This window comes from Rhinoderma darwinii, chromosome 1 (genome assembly GCF_050947455.1).
Source record: "Rhinoderma darwinii isolate aRhiDar2 chromosome 1, aRhiDar2.hap1, whole genome shotgun sequence".
Taxonomy (NCBI): domain Eukaryota; kingdom Metazoa; phylum Chordata; class Amphibia; order Anura; family Rhinodermatidae; genus Rhinoderma; species Rhinoderma darwinii.
Genome location: NC_134687.1, coordinates 668,866,687 through 668,892,482, shown reverse-complemented (window position 1 = coordinate 668,892,482; position 25,796 = coordinate 668,866,687). Strand labels below are relative to the sequence as shown.

Here is a 25,796-nt window from a genome sequence, read left to right as displayed (position 1 = left end):
TCTATGATCTATTTTGAGATCTATCATTATCCTCTGCTCTACAGTAATGTCTCTAGTTGTCCTATGTCTATGATCTATGGTGAGGTCTATCATTATCCTCTGATCTACAGTAATGTCTCTAGTTGTCCTATGTCTATGATCTATGGTGAGGTCTATCATTATCCTCTGATCTGCAGTAATGTCTCTAGTTGTCCTATGTCTATGATCTATGGTGAGGTCTATCATTGTCCTCTGATCTGCAGTAATGTCTCTAGTTGTCCTATGTCTATGATCTATGGTGAGGTCTATCATTGTCCTCTGATCTGCAGTAATGTCTCTAGTTGTCCTATGTCTATGATCTATGGTGAGGTCTATCATTGTCCTCTGATCTACAGTAATGTCTCTAGTTGTCCTATGTCTATGATCTATGGTGAGGTCTATCATTATCCTCTGATCTGCAGTAATGTCTCTAGTTGTCCTATGTCTATGATCTATGGTGAGGTCTATCATTGTCCTCTGATCTGCAGTAATGTCTCTAGCTGTCCTATGTCTATGATCTATGGTGAGATCCATCATTATCCTCTGATCTACAGTAATGTCTCTAGTTGTCCTATGTCTATGATCTATGGTGAGATCTATCATTATCCTCTGATCTGCAGTAATGTCTCTAGTTGTCCTATGTCTATGATCTATGGTGAGGTCTATCATTATCCTCTGATCTACAGTAATGTCTCTAGTTGTCCTATGTCTATGATCTATGGTGAGGTCTATCATTATCCTCTGATCTACAGTAATGTCTCTAGTTGTCCTATGTATATGATCTATGGTGAGATCTATCATTATCCTCTGATCTACAGTAATGTCTCTAGTTGTCCTATGTCTATGATCTATGGTGAGGTCTATCATTATCCTCTGATCTGCAGTAATGTCTCTAGTTGTCCTATGTCTATGATCTATGGTGAGATCTATCATTATCCTCTGATCTACAGTAATGTCTCTAGTTGTCCTATGTCTATAAACTATGGTGAGGTCTATCATTATCCTCTGCTCTACAGTAATGTCTCTAGTTGTCCTATGTCTATGATCTATGGTGAGGTCTATCATTATCCTCTGATCTACAGTAATGTCTCTAGTTGTCCTATGTCTATGATCTATGGTGAGGTCTATCATTATCCTCTGATCTGCAGTAATGTCTCTAGTTGTCCTATGTCTATGATCTATGGTGAGATCTATCATTATCCTCTGATCTACAGTAATGTCTCTAGTTGTCCTATGTCTATGATCTATGGTGAGGTCTATCATTGTCCTCTGATCTGCAGTAATGTCTCTAGTTGTCCTATGTCTATGATCTATGGTGAGGTCTATCATTGTCCTCTGATCTGCAGTAATGTCTCTAGTTGTCCTATGTCTATGATCTATGGTGAGGTCTATCATTGTCCTCTGATCTACAGTAATGTCTCTAGCTGTCCTATGTCTATGATCTATGGTGAGATCTATCATTATCCTCTGCTCTACAGTAATGTCTCTAGTTGTCCTATGTCTATGATCTATGGTGAGGTCTATCATTATCCTCTGATCTACAGTAATGTCTCTAGTTGTCCTATGTCTATGATCTATGGTGAGGTCTATCATTATCCTCTGATCTGCAGTAATGTCTCTAGTTGTCCTATGTCTATGATCTATGGTGAGATCTATCATTATCCTCTGATCTACAGTAATGTCTCTAGTTGTCCTATGTCTATGATCTATGGTGAGGTCTATCATTATCCTCTGATCTGCAGTAATGTCTCTAGTTGTCCTGTGTCTATGATCTATGGTGAGGTCTATCATTGTCCTCTGATCTGCAGTAATGTCTCTAGTTGTCCTATGTCTATGATCTATGGTGAGGTCTATCATTGTCCTCTGATCTACAGTAATGTCTCTAGTTGTCCTATGTCTATGATCTATGGTGAGGTCTATCATTATCCTCTGATCTGCAGTAATGTCTCTAGTTGTCCTATGTCTATGATCTATGGTGAGGTCTATCATTGTCCTCTGATCTGCAGTAATGTCTCTAGCTGTCCTATGTCTATGATCTATGGTGAGATCCATCATTATCCTCTGATCTACAGTAATGTCTCTAGTTGTCCTATGTCTATGATCTATGGTGAGATCTATCATTATCCTCTGATCTGCAGTAATGTCTCTAGTTGTCCTATGTCTATGATCTATGGTGAGGTCTATCATTATCCTCTGATCTACAGTAATGTCTCTAGTTGTCCTATGTCTATGATCTATGGTGAGGTCTATCATTATCCTCTGATCTACAGTAATGTCTCTAGTTGTCCTATGTCTATGATCTATGGTGAGGTCTATCATTATCCTCTGATCTACAGTAATGTCTCTAGTTGTCCTATGTATATGATCTATGGTGAGATCTATCATTATCCTCTGATCTACAGTAATGTCTCTAGTTGTCCTATGTCTATGATCTATGGTGAGGTCTATCATTATCCTCTGATCTACAGTAATGTCTCTAGTTGTCCTATGTCTATGATCTATGGTGAGATCTATCATTATCCTCTGATCTGCAGTAATGTCTCTAGTTGTCCTATGTCTATAAACTATGGTGAGGTCTATCATTATCCTCTGATCTGCAGTAATGTCTCTAGTTGTCCTATGTCTATGATCTATGGTGAGGTCTATCATTATCCTCTGATCTGCAGTAATGTCTCTAGTTGTCCTATGTCTATGATCTATGGTGAGATCTATCATTATCCTCTGATCTACAGTAATGTCTCTAGTTGTCCTATGTCTATGATCTATGGTGAGGTCTATCATTATCCTCTGATCTACAGTAATGTCTCTAGTTGTCCTATGTCTATGATCTATGGTGAGGTCTATCATTATCCTCTGATCTGCAGTAATGTCTCTAGTTGTCCTATGTCTATGATCTATGGTGAGATCTATCATTATCCTCTGATCTGCAGTAATGTCTCTAGTTGTCCTATGTCTATGATCTATGGTGAGATCTATCATTATCCTCTGATCTACAGTAATGTCTCTAGTTGTCCTATGTCTATGATCTATTATGAGATCTATCATTATCCTCTGCTCTACAGTAATGTCTCTAGTTGTCCTATGTCTATGATCTATGGTGAGGTCTATCATTATCCTCTGATCTACAGTAATGTCTCTAGTTGTCCTATGTCTATGATCTATGGTGAGGTCTATCATTATCCTCCGATCTGCAGTAATGTCTCTAGTTGTCCTATGTCTATGATCTATGGTGAGATCTATCATTATCCTCTGATCTACAGTAATGTCTCTAGTTGTCCTATGTCTATGATCTATGGTGAGGTCTATCATTATCCTCTGATCTGCAGTAATGTCTCTAGTTGTCCTATGTCTATGATCTATGGTGAGGTCTATCATTGTCCTCTGATCTGCAGTAATGTCTCTAGTTGTCCTATGTCTATGATCTATGGTGAGGTCTATCATTGTCCTCTGATCTGCAGTAATGTCTCTAGTTGTCCTATGTCTATGATCTATGGTGAGGTCTATCATTATCCTCTGATCTGCAGTAATGTCTCTAGTTGTCCTATGTCTATGATCTATGGTGAGGTCTATCATTGTCCTCTGATCTGCAGTAATGTCTCTAGCCGTCCTATGTCTATGATCTATGGTGAGATCCATCATTATCCTCTGATCTACAGTAATGTCTCTAGTTGTCCTATGTCTATGATCTATGGTGAGATCTATCATTATCCTCTGATCTGCAGTAATGTCTCTAGTTGTCCTATGTCTATGATCTATGGTGAGGTCTATCATTATCCTCTGATCTACAGTAATGTCTCTAGTTGTCCTATGTCTAGGATCTATGGTGAGGTCTATCATTATCCTCTGATCTACAGTAATGTCTCTAGTTGTCCTATGTATATGATCTATGGTGAGATCTATCATTATCCTCTGATCTACAGTAATGTCTCTAGTTGTCCTATGTCTATGATCTATGGTGAGGTCTATCATTATCCTCTGATCTGCAGTAATGTCTCTAGTTGTCCTATGTCTATGATCTATTGTGAGATCTATCATTATCCTCTGCTCTACAGTAATGTCTCTAGTTGTCCTATGTCTATTATCTATGGTGAGGTCTATCATTATCCTCTGATCCGCAGTAATGTCTCTAGTTGTCCTATGTCTATGATCTATGGTGAAATCTATCATTATCCTCTGATCTGCAGTTATGTCTCTAGTTGTCCTATGTCTATGATCTATGGTAAGATCTATCATTATCCTCTGATCTGCAGTTATGTCTCTAGTTGTCCTATGATCTATGGTGAGATCTATCATTATCCTCTGATCAACAGTAATGTCTCTAGTTGTCCTATGTCTATGATCTATGGTGAGGTCTATCATTATCCTCTGATCTACAGTAATGTCTCTAGTTGTCCTATGTCTATGATCTATGGTGAGACCTATCATTGTTCTCTGATCTACAGTAATGTCTCTAGTTGTCCTATGTCTATGATCTATGGTGAGATCTATCATTATCCTCTGATCTACAGTAATATCTCTAGTCCTATGTCTATGATCTATGGGGAGATCTATCATTATCCTCTGATCTGCAGTAATGGCTCTAGTTGTCCTATGTCTATGATCTATGGTGAGATCTATCATTATTCTCTGATCTGCAGTAATGTCTCTAGTTGTCCTATGTCTATGATCTATGGTGATATCTATCATTATCCTCTGATCTGCAGTTTTGTCTCTAGTTGTCCTATGTCTATGATCTATGGTGAGATCTATCATTATCCTCTGATCTACAGTAATGTCTCTAGTTGTCCTATGTCTATGATCTATGGTGAGATCTATCATTGTCTTCTGATCTACAGTAATGTCTCTAGTCCTATGTCTATGATCTATGGTGAGATCTATCATTATCCTCTGATCTGCAGTAATGTCTCTAGTTGTCCTATGTCTATGGTGAGGTCTATCATTATCCTCTGATCTACAGTAATGTCTCTAGTTGTCCTATGTCTATGATCTATGGTGAGATCTATCATTGTCCTCTGCTCTACAGTAATGTCTCTAGTTGTCCTCTGTCTATGATCTATTATGAGATCTATCATTATCCTCTGCTCTACAGTAATGTCTCTAGTTGTCCTATGTCTATGATCTATGGTGAGGTCTATCATTATCCTCTGATCTACAGTAATGTCTCTAGTTGTCCTATGTCTATGATCTATGGTGAGGTCTATCATTATCCTCCGATCTGCAGTAATGTCTCTAGTTGTCCTATGTCTATGATCTATGGTGAGATCTATCATTATCCTCTGATCTACAGTAATGTCTCTAGTTGTCCTATGTCTATGATCTATGGTGAGGTCTATCATTATCCTCTGATCTGCAGTAATGTCTCTAGTTGTCCTATGTCTATGATCTATGGTGAGGTCTATCATTGTCCTCTGATCTGCAGTAATGTCTCTAGTTGTCCTATGTCTATGATCTATGGTGAGGTCTATCATTGTCCTCTGATCTGCAGTAATGTCTCTAGTTGTCCTATGTCTATGATCTATGGTGAGGTCTATCATTATCCTCTGATCTGCAGTAATGTCTCTAGTTGTCCTATGTCTATGATCTATGGTGAGGTCTATCATTGTCCTCTGATCTGCAGTAATGTCTCTAGCCGTCCTATGTCTATGATCTATGGTGAGATCCATCATTATCCTCTGATCTACAGTAATGTCTCTAGTTGTCCTATGTCTATGATCTATGGTGAGATCTATCATTATCCTCTGATCTGCAGTAATGTCTCTAGTTGTCCTATGTCTATGATCTATGGTGAGGTCTATCATTATCCTCTGATCTACAGTAATGTCTCTAGTTGTCCTATGTCTAGGATCTATGGTGAGGTCTATCATTATCCTCTGATCTACAGTAATGTCTCTAGTTGTCCTATGTATATGATCTATGGTGAGATCTATCATTATCCTCTGATCTACAGTAATGTCTCTAGTTGTCCTATGTCTATGATCTATGGTGAGGTCTATCATTATCCTCTGATCTGCAGTAATGTCTCTAGTTGTCCTATGTCTATGATCTATTGTGAGATCTATCATTATCCTCTGCTCTACAGTAATGTCTCTAGTTGTCCTATGTCTATTATCTATGGTGAGGTCTATCATTATCCTCTGATCCGCAGTAATGTCTCTAGTTGTCCTATGTCTATGATCTATGGTGAAATCTATCATTATCCTCTGATCTGCAGTTATGTCTCTAGTTGTCCTATGTCTATGATCTATGGTAAGATCTATCATTATCCTCTGATCTGCAGTTATGTCTCTAGTTGTCCTATGATCTATGGTGAGATCTATCATTATCCTCTGATCAACAGTAATGTCTCTAGTTGTCCTATGTCTATGATCTATGGTGAGGTCTATCATTATCCTCTGATCTACAGTAATGTCTCTAGTTGTCCTATGTCTATGATCTATGGTGAGACCTATCATTGTTCTCTGATCTACAGTAATGTCTCTAGTTGTCCTATGTCTATGATCTATGGTGAGATCTATCATTATCCTCTGATCTACAGTAATATCTCTAGTCCTATGTCTATGATCTATGGGGAGATCTATCATTATCCTCTGATCTGCAGTAATGGCTCTAGTTGTCCTATGTCTATGATCTATGGTGAGATCTATCATTATTCTCTGATCTGCAGTAATGTCTCTAGTTGTCCTATGTCTATGATCTATGGTGATATCTATCATTATCCTCTGATCTGCAGTTTTGTCTCTAGTTGTCCTATGTCTATGATCTATGGTGAGATCTATCATTATCCTCTGATCTACAGTAATGTCTCTAGTTGTCCTATGTCTATGATCTATGGTGAGATCTATCATTGTCTTCTGATCTACAGTAATGTCTCTAGTCCTATGTCTATGATCTATGGTGAGATCTATCATTATCCTCTGATCTGCAGTAATGTCTCTAGTTGTCCTATGTCTATGGTGAGGTCTATCATTATCCTCTGATCTACAGTAATGTCTCTAGTTGTCCTATGTCTATGATCTATGGTGAGATCTATCATTGTCCTCTGCTCTACAGTAATGTCTCTAGTTGTCCTCTGTCTATGATCTATGGTGAGGTCTATCATTATCCTCTGATCTACAGTAATGTCTCTAGTTGTGCTATGTCTATGATCTATGGTGAGATCTATCATTATCCTCTGATCTACAGTAATGTCTCTAGTCCTATGTCTATGATCTATGGGGAGATCTATCATTATCCTCTGATCTGCAGTAATGTCTCTAGTTGTCCTATGTCTATGATCTATGGTGAGATCTATCATTATCCTCTGATCTACAGTAATATCTCTAGTCCTATGTCTATGATCTATGGTGAGATCTATCATTATCCTCTGCTCTACAGTAATGTCTCTACTTGTCCTATGTCTATGATCTATGGTGAGATCTATCATTATCCTCTGATCTACAGTAATGTCTCTAGTTGTCCTATGTCTATGATCTATGGTGAGGTCCATCATTGTCCTCTGATCTACAGTAATGTTTCTAGTTGTCCTATGTCTATGATCTATGGTGAGATCTATCATTATCCTCTGATCTACAGTAATGTCTCTAGTTGTCCTATGTCTATGATCTATGGTGAGGTCTATCATTATCCTCTGATCTGCAGTAATGTCTCTAGTTGTCCTATGTCTATGATCTATGGTGAGATCTATCATTATCATCTGATCTGCAGTAATGTCTCTAGTTGTCCTATGTCTATGATCTATGGTGAGATCTATCATTATCCTCTGATCTACAGTAATGTCTCTAGTTGTCCTATGTCTATGATCTATGGTGAGATCTATCATTATCCTCTGATCTGCAGTAATGTCTCTAGTTGTCCTATGTCTATGATCTATGGTGAGATCTATCATTATCCTCTGATATACAGTAATGTCTCTAGTTGTCCTATGTCTATGATCTATGGTGAGGTCTATCATTATCCTCTGATCTACAGTAATGTCTCTAGTTGTCCTATGTCGATGATCTATGGTGAGGTCTATCATTATCCTCTGATCTACAGTAATGTCTCTAGTTGTCCTATGTCGATGATCTATGGTGAGATCTATCATTATCCTCTGATCTACAGTAATGTCTCTAGTTGTCCTATGTATATGATCTATGGTGAGATCTATCATTGTCCTCTGATCTACAGTAATGTCTCTAGTTGTCCTATGTCTATGATCTATGGTGAGATCTATCATTATCCTCTGATCTACAGTAATGTCTCTAGTTGTCCTAGGTCTATGATCTATGGTGAGATCTATCATTATCCTCTGATCTGCAGTAATGTCTCTAGTTGTCCTATGTCTATGATCTATGGTGAGGTCTATCATTATCCTCTGATCTGCAGTAATGTCTCTAGTTGTCCTATGTCTATGATCTATGGTGAGATCTATCATTATCCTCTGATCTACAGTAATGTCTCTAGTTGTCCTATGTCTATAAACTATGGTGAGGTTTATCATTATCCTCTGATCTGCAGTAATGTCTCTAGTTGTCCTATGTCTATGATCTATGGTGAGGTCTATCATTATCCTCTGATCTGCAGTAATGTCTCTAGTTGTCCTATGTCTATGATCTATGGTGAGGTCTATCATTATCCTCTGATCTGCAGTAATGTCTCTAGTTGTCCTATGTCTATGATCTATGGTGGGATCTATCATTCTCCTCTGATCTACAGTAATGTCTCTAGTTGTCCTATGTCTATGATCTATGGTGAGATCTATCATTATCCTCTGATCTGCAGTAATGTCTCTAGTTGTCCTATGTCTATGATCTATGGTGAGATCTATCATTATCCTCTGATCTGCAGTAATGTCTCTAGTTGTCCTATGTCTATGATCTATGGTGATATCTATCATTATCCTCTGATCTACAGTAATGTCTCTAGTTGTCCTATGATCTATGGTGAGGTCTATCATTATCCTCTGATCTACAGTAATGTCTCTAGTTGTCCTATGTCTATGATCTATGGTGAGGTCTATCATTATCCTCTGATCTACAGTAATGTCTCTAGTTGTCCTATGTCTATGATCTATGGTGAGATCTATCATTGTCCTCTGATCTACAGTAATGTCTCTAGTTGTCCTATGTCTATGATCTATTATGAGATCTATCATTATCCTCTGCTCTACAGTAATGTCTATAGTTGTCCTATGTCTATGATCTATGGTGAGGTCTATCATTGTCCTCTGATATACAGTAATGTCTCTAGTTGTCCTATGTCTATTATCTATGGTGAGGTCTATCATTATCCTCTGATCTACAGTAATGGCTCTAGTTGTCCTATGTCTATGATCTATGGTGAGATCTATGATTGTCCTCTGATCTACAGTAATGTCTCTAGTTGTCCTATGTCTATGATCTATGGTGATATCTATCATTATCCTCTGCTCTACAGTAATGTCTCTAGTTGTCCTATGTCTATGATCTATGGTAAGGTCCATCATTGTCCTCTGATCTGCAGTAATGTCTCTAGTTGTCCTATGTCTATGATCTATGGTGAGATCTATCATTATCCTCTGATCTGCAGTAATGTCTCTAGTTGTCCTATGTCTATGATCTATGGTGAGATCTATCATTATCCTCTGATATACAGTAATGTCTCTAGTTGTCCTATGTCTATGATCTATGGTGAGGTCTATCATTATCCTCTGATCTACAGTAATGTCTCTAGTTGTCCTATGTCTATGATCTATGGTGAGGTCTATCATTATCCTCTGATCTACAGTAATGTCTCTAGTTGTCCTATGTCGATGATCTATGGTGAGGTCTATCATTATCCTCTGATCTACAGTAATGTCTCTAGTTGTCCTATGTCGATGATCTATGGTGAGGTCTATCATTATCCTCTGATCTACAGTAATGTCTCTAGTTGTCCTATGTCTATGATCTATGGTGAGGTCTATCATTATCCTCTGATCTACAGTAATGTCTCTAGTTGTCCTATGTCGATGATCTATGGTGAGGTCTATCATTATCCTCTGATCTACAGTAATGTCTCTAGTTGTCCTATGTCGATGATCTATGGTGAGATCTATCATTATCCTCTGATCTGCAGTAATGTCTCTAGTTATCCTATGTCTATGATCTATGGTGAGGTCTATCATTATCCTCTGATCTGCAGTAATGTCTCTAGTTGTCCTATGTCTATGATCTATGGTGAGGTCTATCATTATCCTCTGATCTGCAGTAATGTCTCTAGTTGTCCTATGTCTATGATCTATGGTGAGATCTATCATTATCCTCTGATCTACAGTAATGTCTCTAGTTGTCCTATGTCTATAAACTATGGTGAGGTTTATCATTATCCTCTGATCTGCAGTAATGTCTCTAGTTGTCCTATGTCTATGATCTATGGTGAGGTCTATCATTATCCTCTGATCTGCAGTAATGTCTCTAGTTGTCCTATGTCTATGATCTATTATGAGATCTATCATTATCCTCTGATCTACAGTAATGTCTCTAGTTGTCCTATGTCTATGATCTATGGTGAGGTCTATCATTATCCTCTGATCTACAGTAATGTCTCTAGTTGTCCTATGTCTATGATCTATGGTGAGATCTATCATTATCCTCTGATCTACAGTAATGTCTCTAGTTGTCCTATGTCTATGATCTATGGTGAGGTCTATCATTATCCTCTGATCTGCAGTAATGTCTCTAGTTGTCCTATGTCTATGATCTATGGTGAGATCTATCATTATCCTCTGATCTGCAGTAATGTCTCTAGTTGTCCTATGTCTATGATCTATGGTGAGGTCTATCATTATCCTCTGATCTGCAGTAATGTCTCTAGTTGTCCTATGTCTATGATCTATGGTGAGGTCTATCATTATCCTCTGATCTGCAGTAATGTCTCTAGTTGTCCTATGTCTATGATCTATGGTGAGATCTATCATTATCCTCTGATCTACAGTAATGTCTCTAGTTGTCCTATGTCTATAAACTATGGTGAGGTTTATCATTATCCTCTGATCTGCAGTAATGTCTCTAGTTGTCCTATGTCTATGATCTATGGTGAGGTCTATCATTATCCTCTGATCTGCAGTAATGTCTCTAGTTGTCCTATGTCTATGATCTATTATGAGATCTATCATTATCCTCTGCTCTACAGTAATGTCTCTAGTTGTCCTATGTCTATGATCTATGGTGAGGTCTATCATTGTCCTCTGATATACAGTAATGTCTCTAGTTGTCCTATGTCTATTATCTATGGTGAGGTCTATCATTATCCTCTGATCTACAGTAATGGCTCTAGTTGTCCTATGTCTATGATCTATGGTGAGATCTATGATTGTCCTCTGATCTACAGTAATGTCTCTAGTTGTCCTATGTCTATGATCTATGGTGATATCTATCATTATCCTCTGCTCTACAGTAATGTCTCTAGTTGTCCTATGTCTATGATCTATGGTAAGGTCCATCATTGTCCTCTGATCTGCAGTAATGTCTCTAGTTGTCCTATGTCTATGATCTATGGTGAAATCTATCATTATCCTCTGATCTGCAGTAATGTCTCTAGTTGTCCTATGTCTATGATCTATGGTAAGATCTATCATTATCCTCTGATCTACAGTAATGTCTCTAGTTGTCCTATGTCTATGATCTATGGTGAGGTCTATCATTATCCTCTGATCTACAGTAATGTCTCTAGTTGTCCTATGTCTATGATCTATGGTGAGATCTATCATTATCCTCTGATCTACAGTAATGTCTCTAGTTGTCCTATGTCTATGATCTATGGTGAGATCTATCATTATCCTCTGATCTACAGTAATGTCTCTAGTTGTCCTATGTCTATGATCTATGGTGAGATCTATCATTATCCTCTGATATGCAGTAATGTCTCTAGTTGTCCTATGTCTATGGTGAGGTCTATCATTATCCTCTGATCTACAGTAATGTCTCTAGTTGTCCTATGTCTATGGTGAGGTCTATCATTATCCTCTGATCTACAGTAATGTCTCTAGTTGTCCTATGTCTATGATCTATGGTGAGGTCTATCATTGTCCTCTGATCTCCAGTAATGGCTCTAGTTGTCCTATGTCTATGATCTATGGTGAGATCTATCATTATCCTCTGATCTCCAGTAATGGCTCTAGTTGTCCTATGTCTATGATCTATGGTGAGATCTATCATTATCCTCTGATCTCCAGTAATGTCTCTAGTTGTCCTATGTCTATGATCTATGGTGAGGTCTATCATTATCCTCTGATCTGCAGTAATGTCTCTAGTTGTCCTATGTCTATGATCTATGGTGAGATCTATCATTATCCTCTGATCTACAGTAATGTCTCTAGTTGTCCTATGTCTATGATCTATGGTGAGGTCTATCATTATCCTCTGATCTACAGTAATGGCTCTAGTTGTCCTATGTCTATGATCTATGGTGAGATCTATCATTATCGTCTGATCTGCAGTAATGTCTCTAGTTGTCCTATGTCTATGATCTATGGTGGGATCTATCATTCTCCTCTGATCTACAGTAATGTCTCTAGTTGTCCTATGTCTATGATCTATGGTGAGATCTATCATTATCCTCTGATCTGCAGTAATGTCTCTAGTTGTCCTATGTCTATGATCTATGGTGAGATCTATCATTATCCTCTGATCTGCAGTAATGTCTCTAGTTGTCCTATGTCTATGATCTATGGTGATATCTATCATTATCCTCTGATCTACAGTAATGTCTCTAGTTGTCCTATGATCTATGGTGAGGTCTATCATTATCCTCTGATCTACAGTAATGTCTCTAGTTGTCCTATGTCTATGATCTATGGTGAGGTCTATCATTATCCTCTGATCTACAGTAATGTCTCTAGTTGTCCTGTGTCTATGATCTATGGTGAGGTCTATCATTATCCTCTGATCTGCAGTAATGTCTCTAGTTGTCCTATGTCTATGATCTATGGTGAGGTCTATCATTATCCTCTGATCTACAGTAATGTCTCTAGTTGTCCTATGTCTATGATCTATGGTGAGATCTATCATTATCCTCTGATCTACAGTAATGTCTCTAGTTGTCCTATGTCTATGATCTATGGTGAGATCTATCATTATCCTCTGATCTACAGTAATGTCTCTAGTTGTCCTATGTCTATGATCTATGGTGAGATCTATCATTATCCTCTGATCTGCAGTAATGTCTCTAGTTGTCCTATGTCTATGATCTATGGTGAGGTCTATCATTGTCCTCTGATCTGCAGTAATGTCTCTAGCTGTCCTATGTCTATGATTTATGGTGAGGTCTATCATTATCCTCTGATCTACAGTAATGTCTCTAGTTGTCCTATGTCTATGATCTATGGTGAGATCTATCATTATCCTCTGATCTGCAGTAATGTCTCTAGTTGTCCTATGTCTATGATCTATGGTGAGATCTATCATTATCCTCTGATCTACAGTAATGTCTCTAGTTGTCCTATGTATATGATCTATGGTGAGATCTATCATTGTCCTCTGATCTGCAGTAATGTCTCTAGTTGTCCTAGGTCTATGATCTATGGTGAGATCTATCATTATCCTCTGATCTGCAGTAATGTCTCTAGTTGTCCTATGTCTATGATCTATGGTGAGGTCTATCATTATCCTCTGATCTGCAGTAATGTCTCTAGTTGTCCTATGTCTATGATCTATGGTGAGGGCTATCATTATCCTCTGATCTGCAGTAATGTCTCTAGTTGTCCTATGTCTATGATCTATGGTGAGATCTATCATTATCCTCTGATCTACAGTAATGTCTCTAGTTGTCCTATGTCTATAAACTATGGTGAGGTCTATCATTATCCTCTGATCTGCAGTAATGTCTCTAGTTGTCCTATGTCTATGATCTATGGTGAGGTCTATCATTATCCTCTGATCTGCAGTAATGTCTCTAGTTGTCCTATGTCTATGATCTATTGTGAGATCTATCATTATCCTCTGCTCTACAGTAATGTCTCTAGTTGTCCTATGTCTATGATCTATGGTGAGGTCTATCATTATCCTCTGATCTACAGTAATGTCTCTAGTTGTCCTATGTCTATGATCTATGGTGAGGTCTATCATTATCCTCTGATCTGCAGTAATGTCTCTAGTTGTCCTATGTCTATGATCTATGGTGAGATCTATCATTATCCTCTGATCTGCAGTAATGTCTCTAGTTGTCCTATGTCTATGATCTATGGTGAGATCTATCATTATCCTCTGATCTGCAGTAATGTCTCTAGTTGTCCTATGTCTATGATCTATGGTGAGATCTATCATTATCCTCTGATCTGCAGTAATGTCTCTAGTTGTCCTATGTCTATGATCTATTTTGAGATCTATCATTATCCTCTGCTCTACAGTAATGTCTCTAGTTGTCCTATGTCTATGATCTATGGTGAGGTCTATCATTATCCTCTGATCTACAGTAATGTCTCTAGTTGTCCTATGTCTATGATCTATGGTGAGATCTATCATTATCCTCTGATCTGCAGTAATGTCTCTAGTTGTCCTATGTCTATGATCTATGGTGAGGTCTATCATTGTCCTCTGATCTGCAGTAATGTCTCTAGTTGTCCTATGTCTATGATCTATGGTGAGGTCTATCATTGTCCTCTGATCTGCAGTAATGTCTCTAGTTGTCCTATGTCTATGATCTATGGTGAGGTCTATCATTGTCCTCTGATCTACAGTAATGTCTCTAGTTGTCCTATGTCTATGATCTATGGTGAGGTCTATCATTATCCTCTGATCTGCAGTAATGTCTCTAGTTGTCCTATGTCTATGATCTATGGTGAGGTCTATCATTGTCCTCTGATCTGCAGTAATGTCTCTAGCTGTCCTATGTCTATGATCTATGGTGAGATCCATCATTATCCTCTGATCTACAGTAATGTCTCTAGTTGTCCTATGTCTATGATCTATGGTGAGATCTATCATTATCCTCTGATCTGCAGTAATGTCTCTAGTTGTCCTATGTCTATGATCTATGGTGAGGTCTATCATTATCCTCTGATCTACAGTAATGTCTCTAGTTGTCCTATGTCTATGATCTATGGTGAGGTCTATCATTATCCTCTGATCTACAGTAATGTCTCTAGTTGTCCTATGTATATGATCTATGGTGAGATCTATCATTATCCTCTGATCTACAGTAATGTCTCTAGTTGTCCTATGTCTATGATCTATGGTGAGGTCTATCATTATCCTCTGATCTGCAGTAATGTCTCTAGTTGTCCTATGTCTATGATCTATGGTGAGATCTATCATTATCCTCTGATCTACAGTAATGTCTCTAGTTGTCCTATGTCTATAAACTATGGTGAGGTCTATCATTATCCTCTGCTCTACAGTAATGTCTCTAGTTGTCCTATGTCTATGATCTATGGTGAGGTCTATCATTATCCTCTGATCTACAGTAATGTCTCTAGTTGTCCTATGTCTATGATCTATGGTGAGGTCTATCATTATCCTCTGATCTACAGTAATGTCTCTAGTTGTCCTATGTCTATGATCTATGGTGAGGTCTATCATTATCCTCTGATCTGCAGTAATGTCTCTAGTTGTCCTATGTCTATGATCTATGGTGAGATCTATCATTATCCTCTGATCTACAGTAATGTCTCTAGTTGTCCTATGTCTATGATCTATGGTGAGGTCTATCATTGTCCTCTGATCTGCAGTAATGTCTCTAGTTGTCCTATGTCTATGATCTATGGTGAGGTCTATCATTGTCCTCTGATCTGCAGTAATGTCTCTAGTTGTCCTATGTCTATGATCTATGGTGAGGTCTATCATTGTCCTCTGATCTACAGTAATGTCTCTAGCTGTCCTATGTCTATGATCTATGGTGAGATCTATCATTATCCTCTGCTCTACAGTAATGTCTCTAGTTGTCCTATGTCTATGATCTATGGTGAGGTCTATCATTATCCTCTGATCTACAGTAATGTCTCTAGTTGTCCTATGTCTATGATCTATGGTGAGGTCTATCATTATCCTCTGATCTGCAGTAATGTCTCTAGTTGTCCTATGTCTATGATCTATGGTGAGATCTATCATTATCCTCTGATCTACAGTAATGTCTCTAGTTGTCCTATGTCTATGATCTATGGTGAGGTCTATCATTATCCTCTGATCTGCAGTAATGTCTCTAGTTGTCCTGTGTCTATGATCTATGGTGAGGTCTATCATTGTCCTCTGATCTGCAGTAATGTCTCTAGTTGTCCTATGTCTATGATCTATGGTGAGGTCTATCATTGTCCTCTGATCTACAGTAATGTCTCTAGTTGTCCTATGTCTATGATCTATGGTGAGGTCTATCATTATCCTCTGATCTGCAGTAATGTCTCTAGTTGTCCTATGTCTATGATCTATGGTGAGGTCTATCATTGTCCTCTGATCTGCAGTAATGTCTCTAGCTGTCCTATGTCTATGATCTATGGTGAGATCCATCATTATCCTCTGATCTACAGTAATGTCTCTAGTTGTCCTATGTCTATGATCTATGGTGAGATCTATCATTATCCTCTGATCTGCAGTAATGTCTCTAGTTGTCCTATGTCTATGATCTATGGTGAGGTCTATCATTATCCTCTGATCTACAGTAATGTCTCTAGTTGTCCTATGTCTATGATCTATGGTGAGGTCTATCATTATCCTCTGATCTACAGTAATGTCTCTAGTTGTCCTATGTATATGATCTATGGTGAGATCTATCATTATCCTCTGATCTACAGTAATGTCTCTAGTTGTCCTATGTCTATGATCTATGGTGAGGTCTATCATTATCCTCTGATCTACAGTAATGTCTCTAGTTGTCCTATGTCTATGATCTATGGTGAGATCTATCATTATCCTCTGATCTGCAGTAATGTCTCTAGTTGTCCTATGTCTATAAACTATGGTGAGGTCTATCATTATCCTCTGATCTGCAGTAATGTCTCTAGTTGTCCTATGTCTATGATCTATGGTGAGGTCTATCATTATCCTCTGATATACAGTAATGTCTCTAGTTGTCCTATGTCTATGATCTATGGTGAGATCTATCATTATCCTCTGATCTGCAGTAATGTCTCTAGTTGTCCTATGTCTATGATCTATGGTGAGGTCTATCATTATCCTCTGATCTGCAGTAATGTCTCTAGTTGTCCTATGTCTATGATCTATTATGAGATCTATCATTATCCTCTGCTCTACAGTAATGTCTCTAGTTGTCCTATGTCTATGATCTATGGTGAGGTCTATCATTATCCTCTGATCTACAGTAATGTCTCTAGTTGTCCTATGTCTATGATCTATGGTGAGGTCTATCATTATCCTCTGATCTGCAGTAATGTCTCTAGTTGTCCTATGTCTATGATCTATGGTGAGATCTATCATTATCCTCTGATCTACAGTAATGTCTCTAGTTGTCCTATGTCTATGATCTATGGTGAGGTCTATCATTATCCTCTGATCTACAGTAATGTCTCTAGTTGTCCTATGTCTATGATCTATGGTGAGATCTATCATTATCCTCTGATCTGCAGTAATGTCTCTAGTTGTCCTATGTCTATGATCTATGGTGAGATCTATCATTATCCTCTGATCTACAGTAATGTCTCTAGTTGTCCTATGTCTATGATCTATTATGAGATCTATCATTATCCTCTGCTCTACAGTAATGTCTCTAGTTGTCCTATGTCTATGATCTATGGTGAGGTCTATCATTATCCTCTGATCTACAGTAATGTCTCTAGTTGTCCTATGTCTATGATCTATGGTGAGGTCTATCATTATCCTCTGATCTGCAGTAATGTCTCTAGTTGTCCTATGTCTATGATCTATGGTGAGATCTATCATTATCCTCTGATCTACAGTAATGTCTCTAGTTGTCCTATGTCTATGATCTATGGTGAGGTCTATCATTATCCTCTGATCTGCAGTAATGTCTCTAGTTGTCCTATGTCTATGATCTATGGTGAGGTCTATCATTGTCCTCTGATCTGCAGTAATGTCTCTAGTTGTCCTATGTCTATGATCTATGGTGAGGTCTATCATTGTCCTCTGATCTGCAGTAATGTCTCTAGTTGTCCTATGTCTATGATCTATGGTGAGGTCTATCATTATCCTCTGATCTGCAGTAATGTCTCTAGTTGTCCTATGTCTATGATCTATGGTGAGGTCTATCATTATCCTCTGATCTGCAGTAATGTCTCTAGTTGTCCTATGTCTATGATCTATTGTGAGATCTATCATTATCCTCTGCTCTACAGTAATGTCTCTAGTTGTCCTATGTCTATTATCTATGGTGAGGTCTATCATTATCCTCTGATCCGCAGTAATGTCTCTAGTTGTCCTATGTCTATGATCTATGGTGAAATCTATCATTATCCTCTGATCTGCAGTTATGTCTCTAGTTGTCCTATGTCTATGATCTATGGTAAGATCTATCATTATCCTCTGATCTGCAGTTATGTCTCTAGTTGTCCTATGATCTATGGTGAGATCTATCATTATCCTCTGATCAACAGTAATGTCTCTAGTTGTCCTATGTCTATGATCTATGGTGAGGTCTATCATTATCCTCTGATCTACAGTAATGTCTCTAGTTGTCCTATGTCTATGATCTATGGTGAGACCTATCATTGTTCTCTGATCTACAGTAATGTCTCTAGTTGTCCTATGTCTATGATCTATGGTGAGATCTATCATTATTCTCTGATCTGCAGTTATGTCTCTAGTTGTCCTATGATCTATGGTGAGGTCTATCATTATCCTCTGATCTACAGTAATGTCTCTAGTTGTCCTATGTCTATGATCTATGGTGAGATCTGTCATTGTCCTCTGATCTGCAGTAATGTCTCTAGTTGTCCTATGTCTATGATCTATGGGGAGATCTATCATTATCCTCTGATTTGCAGTAATGTCTCTAGTTGTCCTATGTCTATGATCTATGGTGAGGTCTATCATTATCCTCTGATCTACAGTAATATCTCTAGTCCTATGTCTATGATCTATGGGGAGATCTATCATTATCCTCTGATCTGCAGTAATGGCTCTAGTTGTCCTATGTCTATGATCTATGGTGAGATCTATCATTATTCTCTGATCTGCAGTAATGTCTCTAGTTGTCCTATGTCTATGATCTATGGTGATATCTATCATTATCCTCTGATCTGCAGTTTTGTCTCTAGTTGTCCTATGTCTATGATCTATGGTGAGATCTATCATTATCCTCTGATCTACAGTAATGTCTCTAGTTGTCCTATGTCTATGATCTATGGTGAGATCTATCATTGTCTTCTGATCTACAGTAATGTCTCTAGTCCTATGTCTATGATCTATGGTGAGATCTATCATTATCCTCTGATCTGCAGTAATGTCTCTAGTTGTCCTATGTCTATGGTGAGGTCTATCATTATCCTCTGATCTACAGTAATGTCTCTAGTTGTCCTATGTCTATGATCTATGGTGAGATCTATCATTATCCTCTGATCTGCAGTAATGGCTCTAGTTGTGCTATGTCTATGATCTATGGTGAGATCTATCATTGTCCTCTGCTCTACAGTAATGTCTCTAGTTGTCCTCTGTCTATGATCTATGGTGAGGTCTATCATTATCCTCTGATCTACAGTAATGTCTCTAGTTGTGCTATGTCTATGATCTATGGTGAGATCTATCATTATCCTCTGATCTACAGTAATGTCTCTAGTCCTATGTCTATGATCTATGGGGAGATCTATCATTATCCTCTGATCTGCAGTAATGTCTCTAGTTGTCCTATGTCTATGATCTATGGTGAGATCTATCATTATCCTCTGATCTACAGTAATATCTCTAGTCCTATGTCTATGATCTATGGTGAGATCTATCATTATCCTCTGCTCTACAGTAATGTCTCTACTTGTCCTATGTCTATGATCTATGGTGAGATCTATCATTATCCTCTGATCTACAGTAATGTCTCTAGTTGTCCTATGTCTATGATCTATGGTGAGGTCCATCATTGTCCTCTGATCTACAGTAATGTTTCTAGTTGTCCTATGTCTATGATCTATGGTGAGATCTATCATTATCCTCTGATCTACAGTAATGTCTCTAGTTGTCCTATGTCTATGATCTATGGTGAGGTCTATCATTATCCTCTGATCTGCAGTAATGTCTCTAGTTGTCCTATGTCTATGATCTATGGTGAGATCTATCATTATCATCTGATCTGCAGTAATGTCTCTAGTTGTCCTATGTCTATGATCTATGGTGAGATCTATCATTATCCTCTGATCTACAGTAATGTCTCTAGTTGTCCTATGTCTATGATCTATGGTGAGATCTATCATTATCCTCTGATCTGCAGTAATGTCTCTAGTTGTCCTATGTCTATGATCTATGGTGAGATCTATCATTATCCTCTGATATACAGTAATGTCTCTAGTTGTCCTATGTCTATGATCTATGGTGAGGTCTATCATTATCCTCTGATCTACAGTAATGTCTCTAGTTGTCCTATGTCGATGATCTATGGTGAGGTCTATCATTATCCTCTGATCTACAGTAATGTCTCTAGTTGTCCTATGTCGATGATCTATGGTGAGATCTATCATTATCCTCTGATCTACAGTAATGTCTCTAGTTGTCCTATGTATATGATCTATGGTGAGATCTATCATTGTCCTCTGATCTACAGTAATGTCTCTAGTTGTCCTATGTCTATGATCTATGGTGAGATCTATCATTATCCTCTGATCTACAGTAATGTCTCTAGTTGTCCTAGGTCTATGATCTATGGTGAGATCTATCATTATCCTCTGATCTGCAGTAATGTCTCTAGTTGTCCTATGTCTATGATCTATGGTGAGGTCTATCATTATCCTCTGATCTGCAGTAATGTCTCTAGTTGTCCTATGTATATGATCTATGGTGAGATCTATCATTGTCCTCTGATCTACAGTAATGTCTCTAGTTGTCCTATGTCTATGATCTATGGTGAGATCTATCATTATCCTCTGATCTACAGTAATGTCTCTAGTTGTCCTAGGTCTATGATCTATGGTGAGATCTATCATTATCCTCTGATCTGCAGTAATGTCTCTAGTTGTCCTATGTCTATGATCTATGGTGAGGTCTCTCATTATCCTCTGATCTGCAGTAATGTCTCTAGTTGTCCTATGTCTATGATCTATGGTGAGGTCTATCATTATCCTCTGATCTACAGTAATGTCTCTAGTTGTCCTATGTCTATAAACTATGGTGAGGTTTATCATTATCCTCTGATCTGCAGTAATGTCTCTAGTTGTCCTATGTCTATGATCTATTATGAGATCTATCATTATCCTCTGCTCTACAGTAATGTCTATAGTTGTCCTATGTCTATGATCTATGGTGAGGTCTATCATTGTCCTCTGATATACAGTAATGTCTCTAGTTGTCCTATGTCTATTATCTATGGTGAGGTCTATCATTATCCTCTGATCTACAGTAATGGCTCTAGTTGTCCTATGTCTATGATCTATGGTGAGATCTATGATTGTCCTCTGATCTACAGTAATGTCTCTAGTTGTCCTATGTCTATGATCTATGGTGATATCTATCATTATCCTCTGCTCTACAGTAATGTCTCTAGTTGTCCTATGTCTATGATCTATGGTAAGGTCCATCATTGTCCTCTGATCTGCAGTAATGTCTCTAGTTGTCCTATGTCTATGATCTATGGTGAGATCTATCATTATCCTCTGATCTGCAGTAATGTCTCTAGTTGTCCTATGTCTATGATCTATGGTGAGATCTATCATTATCCTCTGATATACAGTAATGTCTCTAGTTGTCCTATGTCTATGATCTATGGTGAGGTCTATCATTATCCTCTGATCTACAGTAATGTCTCTAGTTGTCCTATGTCTATGATCTATGGTGAGGTCTATCATTATCCTCTGATCTACAGTAATGTCTCTAGTTGTCCTATGTCGATGATCTATGGTGAGATCTATCATTATCCTCTGATCTGCAGTAATGTCTCTAGTTATCCTATGTCTATGATCTATGGTGAGGTCTATCATTATCCTCTGATCTGCAGTAATGTCTCTAGTTGTCCTATGTCTATGATCTATGGTGAGGTCTATCATTATCCTCTGATCTGCAGTAATGTCTCTAGTTGTCCTATGTCTATGATCTATGGTGAGATCTATCATTATCCTCTGATCTACAGTAATGTCTCTAGTTGTCCTATGTCTATAAACTATGGTGAGGTTTATCATTATCCTCTGATCTGCAGTAATGTCTCTAGTTGTCCTATGTCTATGATCTATGGTGAGGTCTATCATTATCCTCTGATCTGCAGTAATGTCTCTAGTTGTCCTATGTCTATGATCTATTATGAGATCTATCATTATCCTCTGATCTACAGTAATGTCTCTAGTTGTCCTATGTCTATGATCTATGGTGAGGTCTATCATTATCCTCTGATCTACAGTAATGTCTCTAGTTGTCCTATGTCTATGATCTATGGTGAGATCTATCATTATCCTCTGATCTACAGTAATGTCTCTAGTTGTCCTATGTCTATGATCTATGGTGAGGTCTATCATTATCCTCTGATCTGCAGTAATGTCTCTAGTTGTCCTATGTCTATGATCTATGGTGAGATCTATCATTATCCTCTGATCTGCAGTAATGTCTCTAGTTGTCCTATGTCTATGATCTATGGTGAGGTCTATCATTATCCTCTGATCTGCAGTAATGTCTCTAGTTGTCCTATGTCTATGATCTATGGTGAGGTCTATCATTATCCTCTGATCTGCAGTAATGTCTCTAGTTGTCCTATGTCTATGATCTATGGTGAGATCTATCATTATCCTCTGATCTACAGTAATGTCTCTAGTTGTCCTATGTCTATGATCTATGGTGAGGTCTATCATTATCCTCTGATCTGCAGTAATGTCTCTAGTTGTCCTATGTCTATGATCTATTATGAGATCTATCATTATCCTCTGCTCTACAGTAATGTCTCTAGTTGTCCTATGTCTATGATCTATGGTGAGGTCTATCATTGTCCTCTGATATACAGTAATGTCTCTAGTTGTCCTATGTCTATTATCTATGGTGAGGTCTATCATTATCCTCTGATCTACAGTAATGGCTCTAGTTGTCCTATGTCTATGATCTATGGTGAGATCTATGATTGTCCTCTGATCTACAGTAATGTCTCTAGTTGTCCTATGTCTATGATCTATGGTGATATCTATCATTATCCTCTGCTCTACAGTAATGTCTCTAGTTGTCCTATGTCTATGATCTATGGTAAGGTCCATCATTGTCCTCTGATCTGCAGTAATGTCTCTAGTTGTCCTATGTCTATGATCTATGGTGAAATCTATCATTATCCTCTGATCTGCAGTAATGTCTCTAGTTGTCCTATGTCTATGATCTATGGTAAGATCTATCATTATCCTCTGATCTACAGTAATGTCTCTAGTTGTCCTATGTCTATGATCTATGGTGAGGTCTATCATTATCCTCTGATCTACAGTAATGTCTCTAGTTGTCCTATGTCTATGATCTATGGTGAGATCTATCATTATCCTCTGATCTACAGTAATGTCTCTAGTTGTCCTATGTCTATGATCTATGGTGAGATCTATCATTATCCTCTGATCTACAGTAATGTCTCTAGTTGTCCTATGTCTATGATCTATGGTGAGATCTATCATTATCCTCTGATATGCAGTAATGTCTCTAGTTGTCCTATGTCTATGATCTATGGTGGGACCTATCATTATCCTCTGATCTACAGTAATGGCTCTAGTTGTCCTATGTCTATGATCTATGGTGAAATCTATCATTGTCCTCTGATCTGCAGTAATGTCTCTAGTTGTCCTATGTCTATGATCTATGGTGAGATCTATTATTATCCTCTGCTCTACAGTAATGTCTCTAGTTGTCCTATGTCTATGATCTATGGTGAGATCCATCATTATCCTCTGATCTACAGTAATGTCTCTAGTTGTCCTATGTCTATGATCTATGGTGAGATCCATCATTATCCTCTGATCTACAGTAATGTCTCTAGTTGTCCTATGTCTATGATCTATGGTGAGGTCTATCATTATCCTCTGATCTACAGTAATGTCTCTAGTTGTCCTATGTCTATGATCTATGGTGAGGTCTATCATTATCCTCTGATATACAGTAATGTCTCTAGTTGTCCTATGTCTATGATCTATGGTGAGGTCTATCATTGTCCTCAGATCTACAGTAATGTCTCTAGTTGTCCTATGTCTATGATCTATGGTGATATCTATCATTATCCTCTGCTCTACAGTAATGTCTCTAGTTGTCCTATGTCTATGATCTATGGTGAGGTCTATCATTGTCCTCTGATCTACATTATATCTCTAGTTGTCCTATGTCTATGATCTATGGTGAGACCTATCATTATCCTCTGATCTGCAGTTATGTCTCTAGTTGTCCTATGATCTATGGTGAGATCTATCATTATCCTCTGATCAACAGTAATGTCTCTAGTTGTCCTAAATATATGATCTATGGTGAGACCTATCATTATCCTCTGATCTGCAGTTATGTCTCTAGTTGTCCTATGATCTATGGTGAGATCTATCATTATCCTTTGATCAACAGTAATGTCTCTAGTTGTCCTATGTCTATGATCTATGGTGAGACCTATCATTGTCCTCTGATCTTCAGTAATGTCTCTAGTTGTCCTATGTCTATGATCTATGGTGAGGTCTATCATTATCCTCTGATCTACAGTAATGTCTCTAGTTGTCCTATGTCTATGATCTATGGTGAGATCTATCATTGTCCTCTGATCTACAGTAATGTCTCTAGTTGTCCTATGTCTATGATCTATGGTGAGGTCTATCATTATCCTCTGATCTACAGTAATGTCTCTAGTTGTCCTATGTCTATGATCTATGGTGAGATCTATCATTGTCCTCTCATCTACAGTAATGTCTCTAGTTGTACTATGTATATGATCTATGGTGAGGTCTATCATTATCCTCTGATCTGCAGTAATGTCTCTAGTTGTCCTATGTATATGATCTATGGGGAGATCTATCATTAGCCTCTGATCTGCAGTAATGTCTCTAGTTGTCCTATGTCTATGATTTATGGTGAGGTCTATCATTGTCCACTGATCTACAGTATTTTCCCTAGTTGTCCCGTGGCTCTGATCTTTGAGGTCTCTGATCTACAGTATTGTCTCTAGTTGTCCTATGTCTATTATCTATGGTGAGGTCTATCATTATCCTCTGATCTACAGTAATGGCTCTAGTTGTCCTATGTCTATGATCTATGGTGAGATCTATGATTGTCCTCTGATCTACAGTAATGTCTCTAGTTGTCCTATGTCTATGATCTATGGTGATATCTATCATTATCCTGTGCTCTACAGTAATGTCTCTAGTTGTCCTATGTCTATGATCTATGGTAAGGTCCATCATTGTCCTCTGATCTGCAGTAATGTCTCTAGTTGTCCTATGTCTATGATCTATGGTGAAATCTATCATTATCCTCTGATCTGCAGTAATGTCTCTAGTTGTCCTATGTCTATGATCTATGGTGAGGTCTATCATTATCCTCTGATCTACAGTAATGTCTCTAGTTGTCCTATGTCTATGATCTATGGTGAGATCTATCATTATCCTCTGCTCTACAGTAATGTCTCTAGTTGTCCTATGTCTATGATCTATGGTGAGGTCTATCATTATCCTCTGATCTACAGTAATGTCTCTAGTTGTCCTATGTCTATGATCTATGGTGATATCTATCATTATCCTCTGATCTACAGTAATGTCT

At 38.0% G+C, this 25,796-nt stretch overlaps 1 protein-coding gene across 4 annotated transcripts in view; it reads left to right on the top strand.

Moving 5' to 3' along the window:
- HINT2 (histidine triad nucleotide binding protein 2) overlaps nucleotides 1-25,796 on the top strand; it is a 64,182-nt gene that overhangs the window by 19,282 nt on the left and 19,104 nt on the right. Inside the window, exon 1 of one of the 4 annotated variants that reach the window (XM_075844527.1) lies at nucleotides 16,150-16,179. The exons of the other annotated variants lie outside the window; for them this stretch is intronic. Within the exon in view, the coding sequence (XP_075700642.1) occupies nucleotides 16,170-16,179 (10 nt within the window). The 5' untranslated portion in view covers nucleotides 16,150-16,169. Of the gene's footprint in view, nucleotides 1-16,149; nucleotides 16,180-25,796 lie in introns of those variants that run through there. 4 annotated transcript variants of the gene reach the window in all.